Raw genomic sequence first — 21,731 nt, 5'->3', positions numbered from 1 at the left:
TTCTTTTTAATTATTATAGTATATTTTTCATTGTCATTTGTTATATATATATATATATATATATATATATATATATATATATATATATATATATATATATATATATATATATATATTATTTTTTAGTTTATTGTTTTTATTTATTTATTTTATATATATATATTTTTTAGTAATCTTTTTTGTGTATTTTTGTTTTTATTTTTTATTTTTTTTATATTCATTTTTGTCCATTTTTTTTCTATTTTTTGAATTTATACTTGTGTGTATAGCGGTTCAAAGATATTCACTCCAATATCCTTGCTTTGTCCAATATGATGTGATGAGTGAGCATGTGTATGTTTGTGAGTAGGCCCATGTATGGGAGTCTGTATCCATGTGCTGTTCTATGAGTTGAGGTGAAGTGTGAATGTAAACACAATGAAGGGCCACCTGGCACTGGCAGACCAACAAGGGTGCATTCACAATAGGTCAACGGTTCTACCCAGTTACATATGGTGTATAAGCTGTGTGTTATCCTCATACATACAATACCTGTGTGTAGAGCGGCTGGTAGATGTCCACTCTGTTATGCTTGCTCTCTCTTATGGGTTGTGGTCATAGAGATATATAAAGGACTAGATGGATATAACCCATTTTAGCATGGGCGTTGCCATTGAAGACCACCATTTTAAAGTAGTCAACTTGGTGGGGATTCCTATGGGTTGGGAGCGATCAGCCAATGATCAGAGCACTGTCTTCTTCAAATTGTAAATTGGGTTGCCTGTGGTTTGTAAATGGCTTTAAGCCATCTAGTGACCACAATAAATGAATGACACACTAGATTTGGTTCAGGGCCTCGGCACTGCAGTAAGAGGTAAATCACCAATATTAACTTTACGCTTTTTTCAAAAACAAAACAAGAAAATTGACTATGGCGTCTTTGACGTCTCCATTTTAAAATAATGGCACAGGTACAAAGATGAGTCCTCTATCAATCTCTATGGTTGTGCATGTTTATGTGTATGCCGTGAGCCTGTGTCCATACTGTTGTATGGGTTGTGGTGAATTTGGAGTGTGAACTTGTGTGCTTGTGTTTGGTCCTCGTACAGTACCTGTGTGTAGAGCGGTTCATAGATGTCCACTCCGGTATCCTTGCTCTGCTCTATGGGCGTGGTGCCACGTTTCCAGATGAAGCGGGCTGGGGGGTTGGAGTTGACCGTACAGCGCAAGAACACTGTCTTCTCCTGGTAGTAGCTCCCGCGCACATCACTGATGGTCTGGTGCACCGTCAGCACGGGTTTGTCGAGGTCTAGAAACACACACACACATACACACACAGAAGCCCTTTGTCAATATCAAGAATAGGTTTTTCCAAATACTCTACAAAACTCCATCAAGGCTATGTAAAGACCTTCCTCACAATGGTTACACATCTGTACTACGCAGTCTCCACCTACTGTACCTATAACACTGAGACACTCCACAAATGAATCAGGAAAATATCTATCTCTCTCTCTCTCTCTCTCTCTCGCTCTCTCGCTCTCTCGCTCTCGCTCTCTCACACTAACACACACATTTTCTCTCACCCACACGCACCCTATCCCCTAACCCATGGGTGACCAATGCCTTACCTGTCCAGACTTGTTTCATTGGAACAACTGGACATAAAGGCGTAGGATCTTAATTTGATCAACCAGGAAATGTAAAACTTGTTGTAATTTTGAGGTTTAGAAAGGCTTCTTTCTACTTTGAAATGTCAACTCCTACAAAATGTTTATTATTTTCCTGCTGTAGTAAACTGGCTCAAATTAAGATCCTACATGTGTATCCCAGCTAGCAAGGACCTTGACATCTGACTACTGGTGGCTATGAATCAACACACTATTGTAGGCACAACAGGATCTCACAAACTCTGATTCTTAAAGTGTGTCTAACTGGCGCTAACGTTACATTGTGAGGCTGCAGTCAAATGTCATATTATGCTGTCTAATGGGAAAGTTAGAGAGAGGGAGAGAGAGATTTTGACAAGCCTGCTTTATTTTTCTTGTCTTTCCTTCTGTCTTTCTTCCTCTTTTTCCACTCTGTCTTCTTCTCTCCCTCTCTTTCGATCTGTAATTACTTACTTTTTTATCGTATTTCTTTATCTCCCTCTCAGTGTAATCTCCCTCTTTCCAATGTGGTCATAATTTCAACAGCTTTCACGTCCATGAAAGAGTCTTTCCTCGCTGTTCTGTCTCTCTCCCACATTATATCTATTTCTTTATCCCTCCATCACTCCCACTACTGCCGTATCTTAATTTGACCCAATTTCTCACAGCAGGAAAATAATCCTGGAGCAACAGGAAATGTGAATTATTATGTGCATTATAATTAATGGACATGGGGGGGGGTTGATACAATTTTCGTGAGGGCAAATCAAGTCTGAAACTTTAAACAAGAAATTACGAACTTCAGAATACTTTCTAAATCTCGAATACACTATAAGCTGTGCAGGAAAATTCCTGCAACATCAGGATGATCAAATTAAGATATATGTGACCGAACGGCTTGATTCGCTCTTATGTAGCAAAATTTGAAATTGTGTTTTTTACATTGGATAAAAGTAGAGAGTCAGAGCTTGTCACGTCTCCTCCCGTTGTCCCCTCCGGCGCTCTGATTCGCCGGTCTACTGAGCCACCGGTCTGAACGCACCACCTCTGTAACACCGGAATGGAAACCCAATGCACCTAATCACCTCCAGCGCACCTGCACCTCATCATGTCATCACCACCCCTGTTTAGCCCTGGACTGTTCTTTATGATGTTGTGTGTGATTGTTTAGCTGTGTGTCATTTACTCTATCTTTGTTATTTCTCTTCGTCATTGTTTAGTAAACCTTGAACTTGTTAATTCCTGCGTCCTGCCTCTTCGTATACTCAGTACGTGTCACAGAATCACACACCAAACGAAAATGGATGCATCAGGAGTTTCCCAGTGCATTGACCAGCACCAGCAGCAGCTCGCCCAGTTGAATGCCGCCATGTAGTAAGTGCTCCAAACTCTGCATAAACTGCCCAGCGCTCCGGTTCCACCTCAGGGAGTGGCGAGTGCCCCAATCCACCTGTTCTCGTGCTATCACCCACTTCTGCGGGAACCCTCGCCCTACCGGAGCGCTATGACGGTAAAACTATTAAATGTAGTGGCTTCCTGCTACAGGTTTTACTTTATCTGGCGCGTCAGCCTGGGGCATATCCATCTGACCAAGCCAGGATAGCGCTGGTGATTTCGCTACTTAAAGGAAAGGCGCTGGATTGGGCCATGGCAGTCTGGGAAGGAGAGGAGGCAGTGGCGCTACCCTACCCCACCTTCCTCGCTCGGTTCAGGGCGGTGTTTGATCATCCCACGGAGGGAAAGGACGAGGGTGAGCATCTCCTCCATCTACAACAGAGAGGGGCCAGCGTCCAAGAACGCTCTGAGCTTTCGCACGGTGGCGGCATCTTCTGGCTGGAATGACCGTGCTCTGCGCACGGCCTTTAGGAGAGGCTTACGGGAGAACATCAAGACGGAACTCGCATGTCGGGACGACGAGATGGACCTTGATACCTTCATCACCACGTCCATCCGTCTTGACGACATGTTGAGAGAGAGACTGCGTTCCCAACACCTCCCGGAGCCTCGACGCTCACTCCATCTGAGCTATGGAAGCCACCCTGCTTCTGAGTCCTCACCCATGGAGGTGGGCAGCACCCCCTACACCACCACGGACCACAGATCTCCTGGCGGCTCCCTATCTAGGTGGTATGACTCCCGTCGCCGCTCCTTGAGTGTTACGTCAGCTCCTATCACAAAACCATTGTTTTTAGTTCCCATAACGGTTACTGGTTATTCTATTTCTACTGCTATGATAGATTTCGGATCAGCGGGGAACCTTATAGATAGGGAGCTGGTCTCTGAATGGGGGTTGCCCACCGTGCCACTGCCATCTCCGCTACACGTCACCTCACTGGACAATAAACCCCTTGGATCAGGCACCATTACGCACGTCACTCTCCCCATCACCATCACCATTCCCAATCTACCGGAGCACCACGAGGAGCTGTCATTCCACATCGTCACGTCACCCCTTCAACGGATTGTCTTGGGATTGCCCTGGCTCAGACTACACAACCCTACCATCAATTGGCGCACCAAGAGGATCACAGCCTGGTCCACCTCATGCCGGAAGACCTGCCTGCTGGTGGTTTGTTGTTCCACGTCAGTGGAGAGTCCGGAGTCCGCCCTCCAGCCCAACATTCCACGTGAGTATGCAGATCTTTCCGATGTCTTCTCTTCATTAAAGGCTATGTATCTCCCTCCTCACAGGCCCTGGGACTGCGCCATTGACCTGCTGGAGGGACAACACCCCCCGAAGAATCGCATTTACTCCCTTTCCATGGTGGAGACTGAGGCCATGGAGAAGTATGTGGCGGAGACCCTGAAACAGTGGTTCATCAGACGCTCTACATCTCCTGCCTCCGCCAGCTTCTTCTTCGTGGCCAAAAAAGACAGAGGACTGAGACCATGCATTGACTACAGGGGGCTGAACGCAGTCACCACTACCGTCTGGTTTCGTCGGATATCGAGCAGCTACGAGGGGCCCAGTACTTTACCAAGTTGGACCTGAGGAGTGCCTACAACCTTATCCAAATCCGGGAAGGAGACGAGTGGAAGACGGCATTCAGCACTACCTCAGGCCACTATGAATACTGCGTCATGCCCTACGGCCTCGCCAATGCACCTTCTGTGTTCCAGTCCTTCGTCAATGACGTGTTCCGGGACATGCTGAGTAGACAGTTGGTGGTGTACATCGACGATGTCCTGATCTACTCGGCTACATTTGAGGAGCACGTCAGGGACGTCCGAGCTGTCCTACGCCTCTGGGAACACAACCTGTTGGTGAAATGGGAGAAATGCGAATTCCACCAACAGGCCATCTCCTTCCTGGGATACCGGATCAGTCCTCAGGGGGTGTTAATGGAAGGAGTGAAGACGGACGCCGTCAGGTCATGGCCAGTTAATTTCTACCACACCTGCACCTCATCATCTCATCACCACCCCTATTTAGCCCTGGACTGTTCTTTATGATGTTGTGTGTGATGGTTTAGCTGCGTGTAATTTACTCTCTTTTTGTTATTTCTCTTTGTCACTGTTAAGTAAACCTTGACCTTGTTAATTCCTGCGTCTGCGTCCTGCCTTCGAATACTCAGTACTCATCACAGAGCTAGAAAATGGTATATCATACGCTACAGTTGAGGAACAATGGGAAAGTAATTCTGCTTTGAAAGTTGAAAAACTTGTAACCTCACTTTTGAGAAAATTGCCTTTGAATTGGTACACCTATTGGAGAGTTCTTCTTTGTCTACACCAATTCAGCATCGTTCACACCCTCTTAAGCTCTAGCCCCACCCATCTCTTTAAGGATTTGCATATGAGGACGAGGGTTGATCCGATTAGGGTTCTGTCCTAACAACAGCAATCAAGCACCCAAGCAAACTGGCTAACATTGGCTAGCTTGCTAGCTACTTCCAGACACAAATGAGAGAACAGCTCACTCTGACCATTTTACTCGCCCTAGCAGAGCTGGTTAGGCTGTTTTTATGTTATCAAGAGCGTTGGTGACTGCAACTGTGCTGCTGGCAACAATTTAATTATGCTTTTTTGTCAACGTTTACTGACACCGGCCATATTCAACGGGTGTTGAGCGTTCATCAATTTGTCAGTTATTCTGTGCTCTGGCACACTCAGACGAGAGTGCTCTGAAAACAGAGTAGATAGCCGGAGCAAATTTACCAGCTATGTCTATCAACAGTTCTCGAGGTGACATGAACATTCTATTGAAATGGTTACTTGCATAGTGGAGTCTTTTGTTTAACAATGAACCATAATCCCAACTCATGACGTTACTACCCTGCATGAATCTGCAGGTAGCTAACCAACCAGGTTCATGTTAGCTAGCTAACATTAGGCTATAACTAGCAAAGCAAATGGCCCTGAGATACAAATAATATTACTACACAGATCATACACGTAACGTTAGCTAGCGAGCCAGCCAGCTAACGTTAGCTAGCTAGCTAACAGTACACTTTAACTTGAAATGAAAACGACTTTCTGACAAAATTAGAAATGTGTAATATCTGAAAATGTAGCTAACTAGACTACCTTACCCGTATACATGGATGGAAGCGTCTCCCTCTCTGTCACAGATGCCATGGTTGCCCTTAGTTTGAAGATGTAATCCAGAGACAGGTGTTTTCTCCATCCCCTTAGCTATCATACTCTATTTCCACTGATTTCAAAACTCGGTCCTCCAGAAAGTGGAGAGCAACACTTATGCAGTTCTACCACGTGATATCTTTTTTTAAAGGCCGCGTTAGAACGGATTACCTACACATACCGACCAGCTTAAATAGACAGAAGCGTGCTACATGGCAGACCAATCCGAACTCATCTCTCAGCATATTCAGCCCATTAATTATCTCAGCCAATCATGGCTAGCGGGAAGGTTCCTGTCTTTTTCTGTGGCTAAACCAACTAGGCTCGTAATTTAAGAATTGTATTCGTATTTACAGATGGCATGCAAGTTTGTTATTAAGGCACATGAAAGTTCACATGTTCCAAAAGGCATTCCTGCCAAAAAACGCATTTACGTTCAAATGGCTGTCCTGTGAAGTAGTGACGCTCTACATACTTTCCTGAAGCGAGTCTAATATTATCTGTATGGTGACATTGGGCTCATTTGATGAGGACTGGGGTTGTTATATGCGAGTGTGTCCTTGTACAAATATGTGAGTGTATGTGCATATATATGAGTGTGTATGTGTGCGTTTCCTGCCAACTCGCTGCCAGCCTAATTGGCACATGGACGACGTGTTCAGTCACAGGGACACAATCTAACTGCCACCTACTCTGCTGCAGCTCTTCTCCACCTCTGCACTTCTCTCCTTTTTTCCTGTCACCCTCTTCCTCTCCCTCCCTCTCTTTCTCTCTTCTGTTGGCAGGTGACACTGGCAAGAAACAGAGATGGAGAGGATAGCTAATCAGGTCATCTGGATCATCTGTTGGTTATAGGCTTCTCCTGTCTGCAGTCGATGTCGTACTATGTGTTTGAGAATGGACTGGGAATGTTTTGGCTTGATACACCAGTGGTTTGGTGTATTTGATTTGATTGTAATTGCGAGTATTTATCCATTGTGTGTGTTTGTGTGTCCTGTGTTGTGGAGCATAGCTGGAAGGATCTGAAAGAAGCGGGAGACTTGGGGCATAAACAAAGTCAGGATAAGCAGCTTTTCTGAGCCTCTGAATATGTGCCGCTGACCCCAACTTCCACTTCTGCACCCCCTACCCCTGGGATCAGGGAAAAGAGGAGGATGGAAAGAGGAACGGTGAGTCTGAACCTTGGACTCAAGCCTGAATGTGGAAAAAGTCTGAAATGGTTCAATATCAGCAGACTCGGTTGTGTTCTGTAATGCAACCACTGTCCACTCACTTTAATTCTCTCTCTGGGTCTCTCTCTGTCTCTCTCTGTCTCTCTGCATCTCTCTCTGCCCCCCCTTGTTGGACCAATCTTTTCCTGTCTCTTCAATCTCTCTCTCTCTCTCTCTCTCTCTCTCTCTCTCTCTCTCTCTCTCTCTCTCTCTCTGTTTTGCAGTTTTCTTAATTTTTGTGTGTTTTTCTAACTTTCTCTATTTTCACGGTGGAGGGTTAACGCATTGTTGTTTTATTAGTTTCCACTGTATATTGTTTTAGAGTTCCGGGAGGGACGCTGTCATCTCAGCCGAGTGGGGAGGGGACGCTGTCACTTCGACATGGGTTCAGGTGCATCCCGGAGAATGGTGTCAAAATGGAGAAAGAGCTGCTCGCGGTCTGCATCCCGAATGAACAAAAAGCTGTGGTTGTGTTTATGTAAAAGTTGAGTTTGTTAGCCAGCTAATTGCAGGTGGGATTTTTGTGAGAGGGGTGTTGTTGCCAATTTCACCTCTTTCGACACCGTCAATAAGAGTAGTAGTAGCAAATCTGCCTCCGTTCATTACGGATGAGCAGATCTGGAAGGAGTTGTTTCATTTGGTAAGTTTGCAAGTGGTTTTCGCGTGCTCTTAGTCGGGTGCCAAGGGGCATCTGTTAATCATATTGTCTCCCTTCAAAAGTTTGGACACACCTACTCATTGAAGGGGTTTTCTTTATTTTTTACTATTTTCTACATTGTAGAATAATAGTGAAGACATCAATTCTATGAAATAACACATATGGAATCATTTAGTAACCAAAAAAGTGTTAAACAAATCAAAATATACTTTGTATTTGAGATTCTTCAAATAGCCACCCTTTTTGCCTTGATGACAGCTTTGCAAACAAGTTATCATCCAATAGGCTTTGATTCAATTTCCAATATCCTCACCCACATGGAAATTCTATAAGAGTAATATATATGCAAATTATTTGATGGTTTGACCGCATTCTGTCCCCTATCAACACTTTTTAAACCTTTGGTGCCAGAGAGAACGACATAAGAAAGTAGTCAAGATGACTAGCTTGATTGAGTCTCCGCCATGTATATCTCACTAGGTCAGGATATGTAAGCCTCCATATATCCACTAGCTCCAATATATCCATGACATTCGTGATTTCCTTAAGTGCGGGAGGGTGATAGTTTGTAGTGTGATTTCCTTTACGGTCCATTGAGGTATTTAAAACCGTATTATAATCTCCCACCATTATGATATAGTCTTGCATTGTTGTAGGGTTGATCAATTACTATATTTATTTTCAAAGGAGCGTGGATCATCATTATTTGGACCGTATAGGTTAATGAGCCAAATCTGTTTATGGTCCAATAACATATTTAAAATCATCCATCTACCTTGAGGATCTGTTTGGACAATTTGCACATTCGGATCAAAATTACTGTTAATTAATATCATCACCCCTTTCAAAATGTTCCGGTTCGCCTATGAGAATAGAATCGCTGTATACACTGACTCGGTGACTGGGTTCACCAGGAAGTGCATAGAGGATGTTGTTCCCACTGTGATGATTAGAACTTATCCAAACCTAAACCGTGAGTAGATGGAAACATTCGCTCAAAACTGAAAACGCGAACCACCGCATTTAACCATGGCAAGGTGACTGGGAACATGGACGTGTACAAACATACCAGCTATGACCTCCTTAAGGCAATCCAAGAGGCAAAATGACAGTACAGGGACAAAGTGGAGTTGCACTTAACCGGCTCAGACATGTGTGGCAGAGACTCCAGACAATCACAGATGATAAAGGGAAAGCCTGCCACGTCGTGGACACCGATGCCTCGCACCACGACAAGCTAAACACATTCGCCCACTTTGAGAAAAACAACATTGAGTCGCCAATGTGGGCCCCCATCGCTCATGGGGACTGTGTGCTCTCATTCTCCGTGGCTGACATGAGTTAGTCATTTAAGCGTGTTAACGCTCGCAAGGCTGCCGGCCGAGACAGCATCCCAAGCTGCGTCCTCAGAGCATGTGCAGACCAGCTGGCTGGAGTGTTTACGGACATATTCAATCTCTCCATATCCCAGTCTGTTGTCCCCACTTGCTTCAAGATGTCCACCATTGTTCCTCTACCCAGGAAAGTGAAATGACTATCACCCAGTAGCACTCACTTCTGTCATCAGAAGTTAGTTAAGGATCATATCACCTCCACCTTACCCACCACCTAGACCCCACTACATTGCACTGCACACTGCCCTATCCCACCTGGACAAGAGAAATACCTATGTAAGAATGCTGTTCATCGACTACAGCTCAGCCTTCAACACCATAGCGCCCTCCAAGTTCATCACTAAACTCGGGGCCCTAGGTCTGAACCCCGCCCTGTGCAACTGGGTCCTAGACTTCTTGATGGGCCGACCACAGGTGGCGAAGGTAGGCAACAACACCTCCGCCATGCTGATCCTTAACACGGGGTCCCCACAGGGGTGCGTGCTCAGCCCCCTCCTATACTCCCTGTTTGCTCATGACCACGTGGCCACACATCTCCAACTCAATCATCAACTTTGCTGATGACACAACAGTGGTAGACCTGATTACCAACAACATCAAAACAGCCTACAGAGAGGAGGTGAGAGCCCTAGCGGAGTGGTGCCAGGAAAATAACCTCTCCCTCAATGTCAACAAAAGGAAGGCACTGATCGTGGACTACAGGAGACAGCAGAGAGAACACGCCCCAATCCACATCGTCGGGCTGCAGTGGAGAGAGGCTAGAAAGCATCAAGTTCCTCTGCGTGCACATCACTGAGGACATGAAATGGTCCCTCCACACTGACAGCATGGTGAAGAAGGAACAACAGCACCTCTTCAACCTCAGGAGGCTGAAGAAATGTGTCTGGGTCCCTAAGACCCTCACGAACTTCTACAGATGCACCATCGAGAGCATTCTGTCGGGCTGTATCACAGCTTGTACGGCAACTGCACTGCCCGCAACCGCAGGGCTCTCCAGAGGGAGGTGCGGTCAGCCCAACGCATCACCGGGGGCACACTGCCTGTCCTCCATGACATCTACAGCATCCGGTGTCACAGGAAGGCCAAGAAGATCATCAAAGACCTCAGCCACTCAAACCACAGCCTGTTCACCCCATACCATTTAAAAGGCAGAGACAGTACAGGTGCATCAAAGCTGGAACCGAGAGACTGATAAACAACTTCCATCTCCAGGCCATCAGACTGTTAACCACTAGCCGGCCTCCGCCCAGTACCCTGCCCTGAACCTTAGTCACTGCCACCACCCGGTACTCTATCCTGCACCTTAGAGACTGCTGCCCTATATACAGTGGGGAGAACAAGTATTTGATACACTGCCGATTTTGCAGGTTTTCCTACTTACAAAGCATGTAGAGGTCTGTAATTTTTATCATAGGTACACTTCAACTGTGAGAGATGGAGTCTAAAACAAAAATCCAGAAAATCACATTGTATGATTTTTAAGTAATTAATTTGCATTTTATTGCATGACATAAGTATTTGATCACCTACCAACCAGTAAGAATTCCGGCTCTCACAGACCTGTTAGTTTTTCTTTAAGAAGCCCTCCTGTTCTCCACTCATTACCTGTATTAACTGCACCTGTTTGAACTCATTACCTGTATAAAAGACACCTGTCCACACACTCAATCAAACAGACTCCAACCTCTCCACAATGGCCAAGACCAGAGAGCTGTGTAAGGACATCAGGGATAAAATTGTAGACCTGCACAAGGCTGGGATGGGCTACAGGACAATAGGCAAGCAGCTTGGTGAGAAGGCAACAACTGTTGGCGCCATTATTAGAAAATGGAAGAAGTTCAAGATGACGGTCAATCAACCTCGGAAGGTAAGGGATCAGCCCAGAACTACACGGCAGGACCTGGTCAATGACCTGAAGAGAGCTGGGACCACAGTCTCAAAGAAAACCATTAGTAACACACTACGCCGTCATGGATTAAAATCCTGCAGCGCACGCAATGTCCCCCTGCTCAAGCCAGCGCATGTCCAGGCCCGTCTGAAGTTTGCCAGTGACCATCTGGATGATCCAGAGGAGGAATGGGAGAAGGTCATGTGGTCTGATGAGACAAAAATAGAGCTTTTTGGTCTAAACTCCACTCGCCGTGTTTGGAGGAAGAAGAAGGATGAGTACAACCCCAAGAACACCATCCCAACCGTGAAGCATGGAGGTGGAAACATCATTCTTTGGGGATGCTTTTCTGCAAAGGGGACAGGACGACTGCACCGTATTGAGGGGAGGATGGATCGGGCCATGTATCGCGAGATCTTGGCCAACAACCTCCTTCCCTCAGTAAGAGCATTGAAGATGGGTCGTGGCTGGGTCTTCCAGCATGACAACAACCCGAAACACACAACCAGGGCAACTAAGGAGTGGCTCCGTAAGAAGCATCTCAAGGTCCTGGAGTGGCCTAGCCAGTCTCCAGACCTGAACCCAATAGAAAATCTTTGGAGGGAGCTGAAAGTCCATATTGCCCAGTGACAGCCCCGAAACCTGAAGGATCTGGAGAAGGTCTGTATGGAGGAGTGGGCCAAAATCCCTGCTGCAGTGTGTGCAAACCTGGTCAAGACCTACAGGAAACGTATGATCTCTGTAATTGCAAACAAAGGTTTCTGGACCAAATATTAAGTTCTGCTTTTCTGATTTATCAAATACTTATATCATGCAATAAAATGCAAATTAATTACTTAAAAGTCATACAATGTGATTTTCTGGATTTTTGTTTTAGATTCCGTCTCTCACAGTTGAAGTGTACCTATGATAAAAATTTCAGACCTCTACATGCTTTGTAAGTAGGAAAACCTGCAAAATCGCAGTGTATCAAATACTTGTTCTCCCCACTGTACATAGAGCCATTGAATACTGGTCACTTTAATAATGTTTACATACTGTTTTATCCACTTTATATGTACAGTATATACAGTATTAGAGTCATGGCTCATCCTATCTAACTACTGCTGTACACACCTTTCCTATTCATATACCGTCTATACACACCATTATACAATATACAGCAGCGGAGGTCGGTGGGAGAAGCTTTAGGCCGACGGGCTTATTGTAATGGCTGGAATGGAAGAAATAGAACGGAGTCAAAAGTGGTTTCAAATATGCTTGATGTGTTTGATACCGTTTCATTTATTACATTCCAGCCATTACAATGAGCCCATCCTCCTATAGCTCCTCCCACCAGCCTCCTCTGATATACAGTGCCTTCAGAAAGTATTCCCACCCCTTTTCTTTTCCCACATTTTATTGTGTTACAGACTGAATTTTAAATAGATTAAATTGAGATTTTGTGTCGCTGAGAAATGTGTTGAAATTAATACGACAGTATAGCTGAAATGTCTTGAGTCAATAAGTATTCAACCCCTTTGTTATGGCAAACCTCAATAAGTTCAGGAATAAAAATGTGCTTAACAAATCGCATAATAAGTTGCATGGATTCATTCCGTGTTCAATAATAGTGGTTAACATGATTTTCTTATGACTACCCCATATCTGTACCTCACACATACAATTAGCTGTAAGGTCCCCCAATAGAGTAGTGAATTTCAAGCACAGATTCAACCAAAAATACCAAGGAGGTTTTTCAATGCCTCACAAAGAAAGGCACAGATTTGTAGATGTGGAAGAATAAACTGATGCTGAATATCCCTTTAGCATGGTGAAGTTATTAATCAGGCTTTGGATGGTGTATCAATACACCCAGTCACTACAAAGACACAGGCGTCCTTCCTAACTCAGTTTCCGGAGAGGAAGGAAACTGCTCAGGGATTTCACCATTAGTCCAATGGTGATTTTAAAACAGTTACAGAGTTTAATGGTTGTGATATGAGAAAACTGAGGATGGATCAACAACATTGTAGTTACTACACAATATTAACCTAAATGAAAAGAAGGAAACCTGTACAGAATAAAAATATTCAAAAACATACGTCCTGTTTTCAACAAGGCACTAAAGTAACACTGCAAAGAATGTGGCAAAGAAATTACCTTTTTGAACATAAAGCATTATGTTTGGGGCAAATCCAACAAAACACATTACTATCTATCGGAGTCGTCTGGTGAGGTTGTGTCTCTCTCTGGCGGGATGTAAACTTGGCTTATATGGTGTCGAGTAAAGATTAAAGATTAACCATTAAAGATTAAACCATGTATTTAGATTGTAGTTAGGTATTGTAGGTAGTTTATCTAGGTAGTTATCGTAGGTTATTGTAGGTAATTATTGTAGGTAAGTATTGTATTCGGCTGAGCCTGGTGAAGCACGAGGCTAGCTAACCCACTACCTGGACTAGCTAGCGGGTAGCTACTGGTAACTATTAGCAACTGTGGATAGTTGTTTCCAATGTTATTTCACGCTTAAGAGTACCTGTAATTATGCCAGCTAGCTGCCTACCATTCAGCTGTTTTTCTAACCTCATTATCTGAAGTGTTAACGTTAGGTAGTTAGTAGCTACTGTACTCGAAATGTAGCTAGCTTGTTGCTACCTGGATAGCTAACTAAACAATAGCTGGAACGACCTAGCGAACAGACGTGAACTGGCTCAATCGATTCAGTGGCTAGCTTTGCACTTAACTGGCTAACAGTAGCTACTAAGGGTAAGTTGTAACCTACATTTGTGTTTTGTTTTTACATACTGGTAACCAGAGTCGTTCAAAGGAATTCGGGACATGGGTGACTAGTTAATGTTAGCTTGGCTCTCTCTGTGTGTTCGTGCCGTGGGAGGAGGGGTTTTTCGTTGGCAGAGAGCAATGGCTAGCTAGTATGCTAACTATTCTAGCTAACTAACTGGCTGAATAAGTTGACGACGGACTCACTCAAACTGTCAAAACTAACCCAAAATCTTACACAACGTTAGACACGAATGATCTGCTTGGCGTGTTAACACACTGGTGGTTTGTTGTAACCGAGTATTGGTGCTAAACCGTGTTATTGGAGGCTGGCATGCTAGTTGGCTATGGCGTCATAGCATTCGGTGTCCTGGACGGTTTTCACGGAAGAATACTGTACCAAGTTAGCTAGCTGAATAAACTAACATTTTTTACATTTACATTTTTGTCATTTAGCAGACGCTCTTATCCAGAGCGACTTTCAGTTAGTGAATACATTATTTTATTTTTATTTTTTATACTGGCCCCCCATGGGAATCGAACCCACAACCCTGGCGTTGCAAACGCCATGCTCTATCAACTGAGCTACATCCCTGCCGGCCATTCCCTCCCCTACCCTTGACGACGCTGGGCCAATTGTGCGCCGCCCATGAGTCTCCCGGTCGCGGCCGGCTGCGACAGAGCCTGGATTCGAACCAGGATCTCTAGTGGCACAGTTAGCACTGCGATGCAGTGCCTTAGACCACTGCACCACTCAGGAGCGCAGTGGTAAGTTAGTCTATTCTAACTAAGTTAGTCTATTCCTAGAAAACATTGAACCGCTGTAGTTTACAACAATTATAATTTCTAAAGTGGAAGTTGGGAGAGTTATATCTGAGTGTTACAGTGAAACGTAAGTGAGGGAGAACCCGCTCTCTCGCTTTCCCAGATATTTAGTTCATTTCATTCCGATCTCCTTTGCATTATTGTAGCCATTTTCTGTAGCCTGTCAACTATGTGTCTGTCTATCCCTGTTCTCTCCTCTCCGCACAGGCTATACAAACGCCTCACACCGCGTGGCTGCTGCCACTCTAACCTGGTGGTCCCTGCACGCACGACCCACGTGGAATTCCAGGTCTCCGGCAGCCTCTGGAACTGCCGTTCTGCGGCCAACAAGGCTGAGTTCATCTCAGCCTATGCTACCCTCCAGTCCCTCGACTTCTTGGCACTGACGGAAACATGGATTACCACAGAAAACACTGCTACTCCTACTGCTCTCTCCTCATCTGACCATGTGTTCTCGCATACCCCGAGAGCATCTGGTCAGCGGGGCGGTGGCACAGGAATCCTCATCTCTCCCAAGTGGACATTCTCTCTTTCTCCCCTGACCCATCTGTCTATCTCCTCATTTGAATTCCATGCTGTCACAGTCACTAGCCCATTTAAGCTTAATATCCTTGTCATTTATCGCTCTCCAGGTTCCCTTGGAGAGTTCATCAATGAGCTTGACGCCTTGATAAGTTCCTTTCCTGAGGATGGCTCACCCCTCACAGTTCTGGGTGACTTTAACATCCATACGTCTACCTTTGACACATTTCTCTCTGCCTCTTTCCACTCCTCTCCTCTTTTGACCTCACCCTCTCACCGCCCCCCCCCCCTACTCACACGGCAGGCTTGACCTCAGCTTTACTAGATGCTGTTCTTCTACTAATCTCACTGCAACTTCCCTCCAAGTCTCCGACCACTACTTTGTATCATTTTCTCTCTCGCTCTCCTCCAACACTACTCACTCTGCCCCTACACAGATGGTAATGCGCCGTCGCAACCTTCGCTCTCTCTCTCCCGCTACTCTCTCCTCTTCCATCCTATCATCTCTTCCCTCTGCTCAATCCTTCTCCCTCCAATGTCCTGATTCTGCCTCCTCAACCCTCCTCTCCTCCCTTTCTGCATCCTTTGACTCTCTATGTCCCCTATCCTCCAGGCCGGCTCGGTCCTCCCCTCCTGCTCCGTGGCTTGACGACTCCTTGCGTGCGCACAGAACAGGGCTCCGGGCAGCCGAGCGGAAATGGAGGAAAACTAGACTCCCTGCGGACCTGGCATCTTTTCACTCCCTCCTCTCTACATTTTCTTCCTCTGTTTCTGCTGCTAAAGCCACTTTCTACCACTCTAAATTCCAAGCGTCTGCCTCTAACCCTAGGAAGCTCTTTGCCACCTTCTCCTCCCTTCTGAACCCTCCACCGCCCCCCCACCCCCCTCCTCCCTCTCTGTGAATGACTTCGTCAACCATTTTGAAAAGAAGGTTGACGACATCCGATCCTCGTTTGTTAAGTCAAATGACACCGCTGGTCCTGCTCACACTGCCCTACCTTATGCTTTGACTTCTTTCTCCCCTCTCTCTCCAGATGAAATCTTGCGACTTGTGACGGCCAGCTGCCCAACAACCTACCCAATTGACCCTATCCCCTCATCTCTTCTCCAGACCATTTCTGGAGACCTTCTCCCTTACCTCACCTCGCTCATCAACTCATCCTTGACCGCTGGCTATGTCCCTTCCGTCTTCAAGAGAGCGAGAGTTGCACCCCTTCTCAAAAAACCTACACTCGGTCCCGCCGATGTCAACAACTAAAGACCAGTATCCCTTCTTTCTTTTCTCTCCAAAACTCTTGAGCGTGCCGTCTTTAGCCAACTCTCTTGCTATCTCTCTCAGAATGACCTTCTTGATCCAAACCAGTCAGGTTTCAAGACTGGTCATTCAACTGAGACTGCTCTTCTCTGTGTCACGGAGGCTCTCCGCACTGCTAAAGCTAACTCTCTCTCTGCTCTCGTCCTTCTAGACCTATCTACTGCCTTTGATACTGTGAACCATCAGATCCTCCTCTCCACCCTCTCCGAGTTTGGCATCTCCGGCGCAGCTCACTCTTGGATTGCGTCCTACCTGACAGGTCGCTCCTACCAGGTGGCGTGGCGAGAATCTGTCTCCGCACCACGTGCTCTCACCACTGGTGTCCCCCAGGGCTCAGTTCTAGGCCCTCTCCTATTCTCGCTATACACCAAGTCACTTGGCTCTGTCATATCCTCACATGGCCTCTCCTGTCATTGCTACGCAGACAACACACAATTAATCTTCTCCATTCCCCCTTCTGATAACCAGGTGGCAAATCGCATCTCTGCATGTCTGGCAGACATATCAGTGTGGATGACAGATCACCACCTCAAGCTGAACCTCGGCAAGACGGAGCTGCTCTTCCTCCCGGGGAAGGACTGCCCGTTCCATGATCTCGCCATCACGGTTGACAACTCCGTTATGTCCTCCTCCCAGAGTGCAAAGAGCCTTGGTGTGACCCTGGACAACACCCTGTCGTTCTCCGCTAACATCAAGGCTGTGACCCGATCCTGTAGGTTCATGCTCTACAACATTCTCAGAGTACGACCCTGCCTTACACAGGAAGTGGCACAGGTCCTAATCCAGGCACTTGTCATCTCCCGTCTGGATTACTGCAACTCACTGTTGGCTGGGCTCCTTGCCTGTGCCATTAAACCCCTACAACTCATCCAGAACACCGCAGCCCGTCTGGTGTTCAACCTTCCCAAGTTCTCTCACGTCATCCCGCTCCTCCGCACACTCCACTGGCTTCCAGTTGAAGCTCACATATGCTACAAGACCATGGTGCTTGCCTACAGAGCTGTGAGGGGAACGGCACCTCCGTACCTTCAGGCTCTGATCAGTCCCTACACCCAAACGAGGGCATTGCGTTCATCCATCTCTGGCCTGCTGGCCCCACTACCTCTGCGGAAGCACAGTTCCCGCTCAGCCCAGTCAAAACTGTTCGCTGCTCTGGCACCCCAATGGTGGAACAAGCTCCCTCATGACGCCAGGACGGCGGAGTCAATCACCACCTTCCGGAGACACTTGAAACCCCACCTCTTTAAGGAATACCTGGGATAGGATAAAGTAATGCCCCCCCTTACCCCACCCCCCCCCCAAAAAAAACAAAAACATATTGTAAAGTCGTTATCCCACTGGCTATAAGGTGAATGCACCAATTTGTAAGTCCCTCTGGATAAGAGCGTCTGCTAAATGACGTAAATGTAAAATGTAAAATGTAATCAATATTGCATAGAAACTATTCTAAAAAACTACGTACGAACGGAATGTTCGTACGCATAGAAAAAGTGTGATTCATCAAACATTCCTACGAGCGTCATATGCACACCAGTCGGACACCAGTCGGAGATGACCATTGATAAATACCAATTGTACTCAGCCTCAGTGCTCGTGCACGACCTTGGCTATTTGCATTTTGAAACGCCCCTAATTAACCATATATGGCCAAAAGCATCCCTTTAAAGCATGTGGGGAATATGCAATGCCGTACCATCAAATACAAAGTTGCAACCAGAAAAAGCTAAGACTGAAATACAGTGAGGGAAAAAAGTTTTTGAACCCCTGATGATTTTGTACGTTTGTCCACTGACATAGAAATGATCAGTCTATAATTTTAATGGTAGGTTTATTTGAACAGTGAGAGACAGAATAACAACACAAAAATCCAGAAAAACGTATGTCAAAAATGTTGTAAATTGATTTGCATTTTAATGAGGGAAATAAGTATTTGACGCCCTCTCAATCAGAAAGATTTCTGGCTCCCAGGTGTATTTTATACAGGTAACGAGCTGAGATTAGGAGCACACTCTTAAAGGGAGTGCTCCTAATCTCAGTTTGTTACCTGTATAAAAGACACCTGTCCACAGAAGCAATCAATCAATCAGATTCCAAACTCTCCACCATGGCCAAGACCAAAGAGCTCTCCAAGGATGCCAGGGACAAGATTGTATACCAACACAAGAATGGAATGGGCTACAAGACCATCACCAAGCAGCTTGGTGAGAATGTGACAACAGTTGGTGCGATTATTCGCAAATGGAAGAAACACAAAAGAACTGTCAATCTCCCTCGGCCTGGGGCTCCATGCAAGATCTCACCTCATGTAGTTGCAATGATAGTGAGGAATCAGCCCAGAACTACACGGGAGGATCTTGTCAATGATCTAAAGGCAGCTGGGACCATAGTCACCAAGAAAACAATTGGTAACACACTAGGCCGTGAAGGACTGAAATCCTGCAGCGCCCGCAAGGCCCCTCTGCTCAAGAAAGCACATACACAGGGCCGTTTGAAGTTTGCCAATGAACATCTGAATGATTCAGAGGAGAACTGGGTGAAAGTGTTGTGGTCAGATGAGACCAAAATGGAGCTCTTTGGCATCAACTCAACTCGCCGTGTTTGGACGAGGTGGAATGCTGCCTATGACCTCAAGAACACCATCGCAACCGTCAAACATGGGGGTGGAAACATTATGCGTTGGGGGTGTTTTTCTGCTAAGGGGACAGGACCACTTCACCGCATCAAAGGGACGATGGACGGGGCCATGTACCATCAAATCTTGGGTGAGAACCTCCTTCCCTCAGCCAGGGCATTGAAAATGGGTCGTGGATGGGTATTCTAGCATTACAATGACCCAAAACACACGGCCAAGGCAACAAAGGAGTGGCTCAAGAAGAAGCACATTAAGGTTCTGGAGTGGCCTAGCCAGTCTCCAGACCTTAATCCCATAGAAAATCTGTGGAGGGAGCTGAAGGTTCGATTTGCCAAACGTCAGGCTCAAAACCTTAATGACTTGGAGAAGATCTGCAAAATAATAATAATATGGCATTTAGCAGACGCTTTTATCCAAAGCGACTTACAGTCATTCGTGCATACATTTTTGTGTATGGGTGGTCCCGGGGATCGAACCCACTACCTTGGCGTTACAAGCGCCGTGCTCTACCAGCTGAACTACAGAGGACCACAAAGAGGAGTGGAACAAAATCCCTCCTGAGATTTGTGCAAACCTGGTGGCCAACTACAATAAACATCTGACCTCTGTGATTGCCAACAAGGGTTTTGCCACCAAGTACTAAGTCATGTTTTGCAGAGGGGTCAAATACTTATTTCCCTCATTAAAATGCAAATCAATTCATAACATTTTTGATATGCGTTTTTCTGGATTTTTTTGTTGTTATTCTGTCTCTTACTGTTCAAATAAACCTACCATTAAAATTATAGACTGATCATGTCTTTGTCAGTGGGCAAACGTACAAACTCAGCAGGGGATCAAATACTTTTTTCCCTCACTGTAGAGGTGCTAGTGTCTAGATTGGGTACAACCAAAAGGTTTTATTTGGCCTGTCAAAATAAAAACATAGCTACATTAAGAGTGGAAACCTTTTCTGTTCACATAGTTGAACTCGTTTTGGGATGGTGCTTTTGTGGCGATGTGGTTGCTGTCTATTGTTCCCTTTCGTATTTAGCAGTCCCCCATTCATTGCATATTCTTTGCCATCAACCTGTGCGATGGTGTATAGAAATTGTATTTTACAGTTCTTTTTGCTGGTGATTGCATCCAAAACATTGGCTAATTGAGGGTTGTGAGATACCCGATCGGCAAGCTCCCACTGCCAAAAACCATAGGGTGAATAGCAACAGAATGTTTAGGAAAACAGTATCCGATGAGCCAATCTGTACTTTCTGCAACAACAAAAAAATCCCACCTGTCTCTAAAAACACGCTTTCTGCAAAATGCAGTGTGTGCCAAATCTTCCAGCAGCGCAAGATCAGCCTCTCATTCCATTTCCCATTATCTCAGTCTTTTATAGTATTTCAACAATGGTTTCACATTCACATGTGCCTCTAATTTAACAAATGACTGTACTTTATATGGATTATTATCGTAACAAATGCAGTTAAGCGTAGCATAAATGAACTACACAGGGACCTGGGTGCTTTCTTTCAAACGAAAGCAAAAGGATCACTTGTAAGAGCTAGATTTTCCATGTTGAAAGAGATTGATGCTCCCAGCTCTTTTTTCTTTGGGTTGGAGTGGGGAAACCATTTGTCTGATGGGCGTGTGTGTAACTTCTGTTGTGGGGAGATGCGGGAGCGGGCTGTGGAGTATAGGGCACAACTCTGTGATCCTGTGTGTTCTCAGGCTTTGCTCACAGTCCTTCCTAAACTTTCTCTGTCACTGTCTCTCAGATGGCCCCCGGCTGCACCCTGGGGCTTGACGTTCTGCCTTTGGACGTTCTGGGGAATCATTGAACAGGACTTGTTTTCCGTGTGTGTGTCAGGGTAGGGGACTTGCCGCTAAGCTGTTGGCGGGCGGCTTTAACTCTCCTGCTCAAAAAAGGGGACTTGAGAACTGGAGGCCTGTGGCATTGCTCTCTGTGGACTATAGGGTATTTGCCAAGGTCCTCGCTAACAGACTCAAGTCCCACCTGGACTCTGTTGTGCACAAGGACCAAACGTACTGTGAACCTGGACGCTTAATCACAGACAATCTGTTCATAATCAGGGACATACATGCTGGACTTGTAAAGGCTTTCAAATGTGAACTTTGGTTTCCTTAGACCAGGAGAAAGCCTTTGATAGTGTGAGCCTCGAATATCTGTTCATTTGTTATATCTTTTTGGTTGTGGGGAGAATGTTGTGGCCTGTGTTAAAATGCTGTATGGGGCTTCATGTATGGTCAAGGTGGGGGAAGGCTCAGTAGACCAGTCTGGGTAAGGCGGGGCATTTCCCAGGGATGCCCTCTGTTG

The 21,731-nt window shown here is 45.7% G+C and overlaps 1 protein-coding gene across 1 annotated transcript in view; it reads right to left on the bottom strand.

Annotated features, from left to right (window-relative positions):
* The window catches only part of LOC123482484 (MAM domain-containing glycosylphosphatidylinositol anchor protein 1-like), a 231,741-nt gene that overhangs the window by 3,354 nt on the left and 206,656 nt on the right, over positions 1 to 21,731 (bottom strand). Inside the window, exon 5 of the mRNA XM_045210359.1 lies at positions 1,092 to 1,288. Within this exon, the coding sequence (XP_045066294.1) occupies positions 1,092 to 1,288 (197 nt within the window). The remainder of the gene's footprint in view (positions 1 to 1,091; positions 1,289 to 21,731) is intronic.

The sequence above is a fragment of the Coregonus clupeaformis genome, chromosome 34, assembly GCF_020615455.1.
Source record: "Coregonus clupeaformis isolate EN_2021a chromosome 34, ASM2061545v1, whole genome shotgun sequence".
In the NCBI taxonomy this organism is placed as follows: Eukaryota; Metazoa; Chordata; class Actinopteri; order Salmoniformes; family Salmonidae; genus Coregonus; species Coregonus clupeaformis.
The sequence above is the reverse complement of the archived record's forward strand: the minus strand, read 5'-3'. Positions and strand labels throughout refer to the sequence as shown.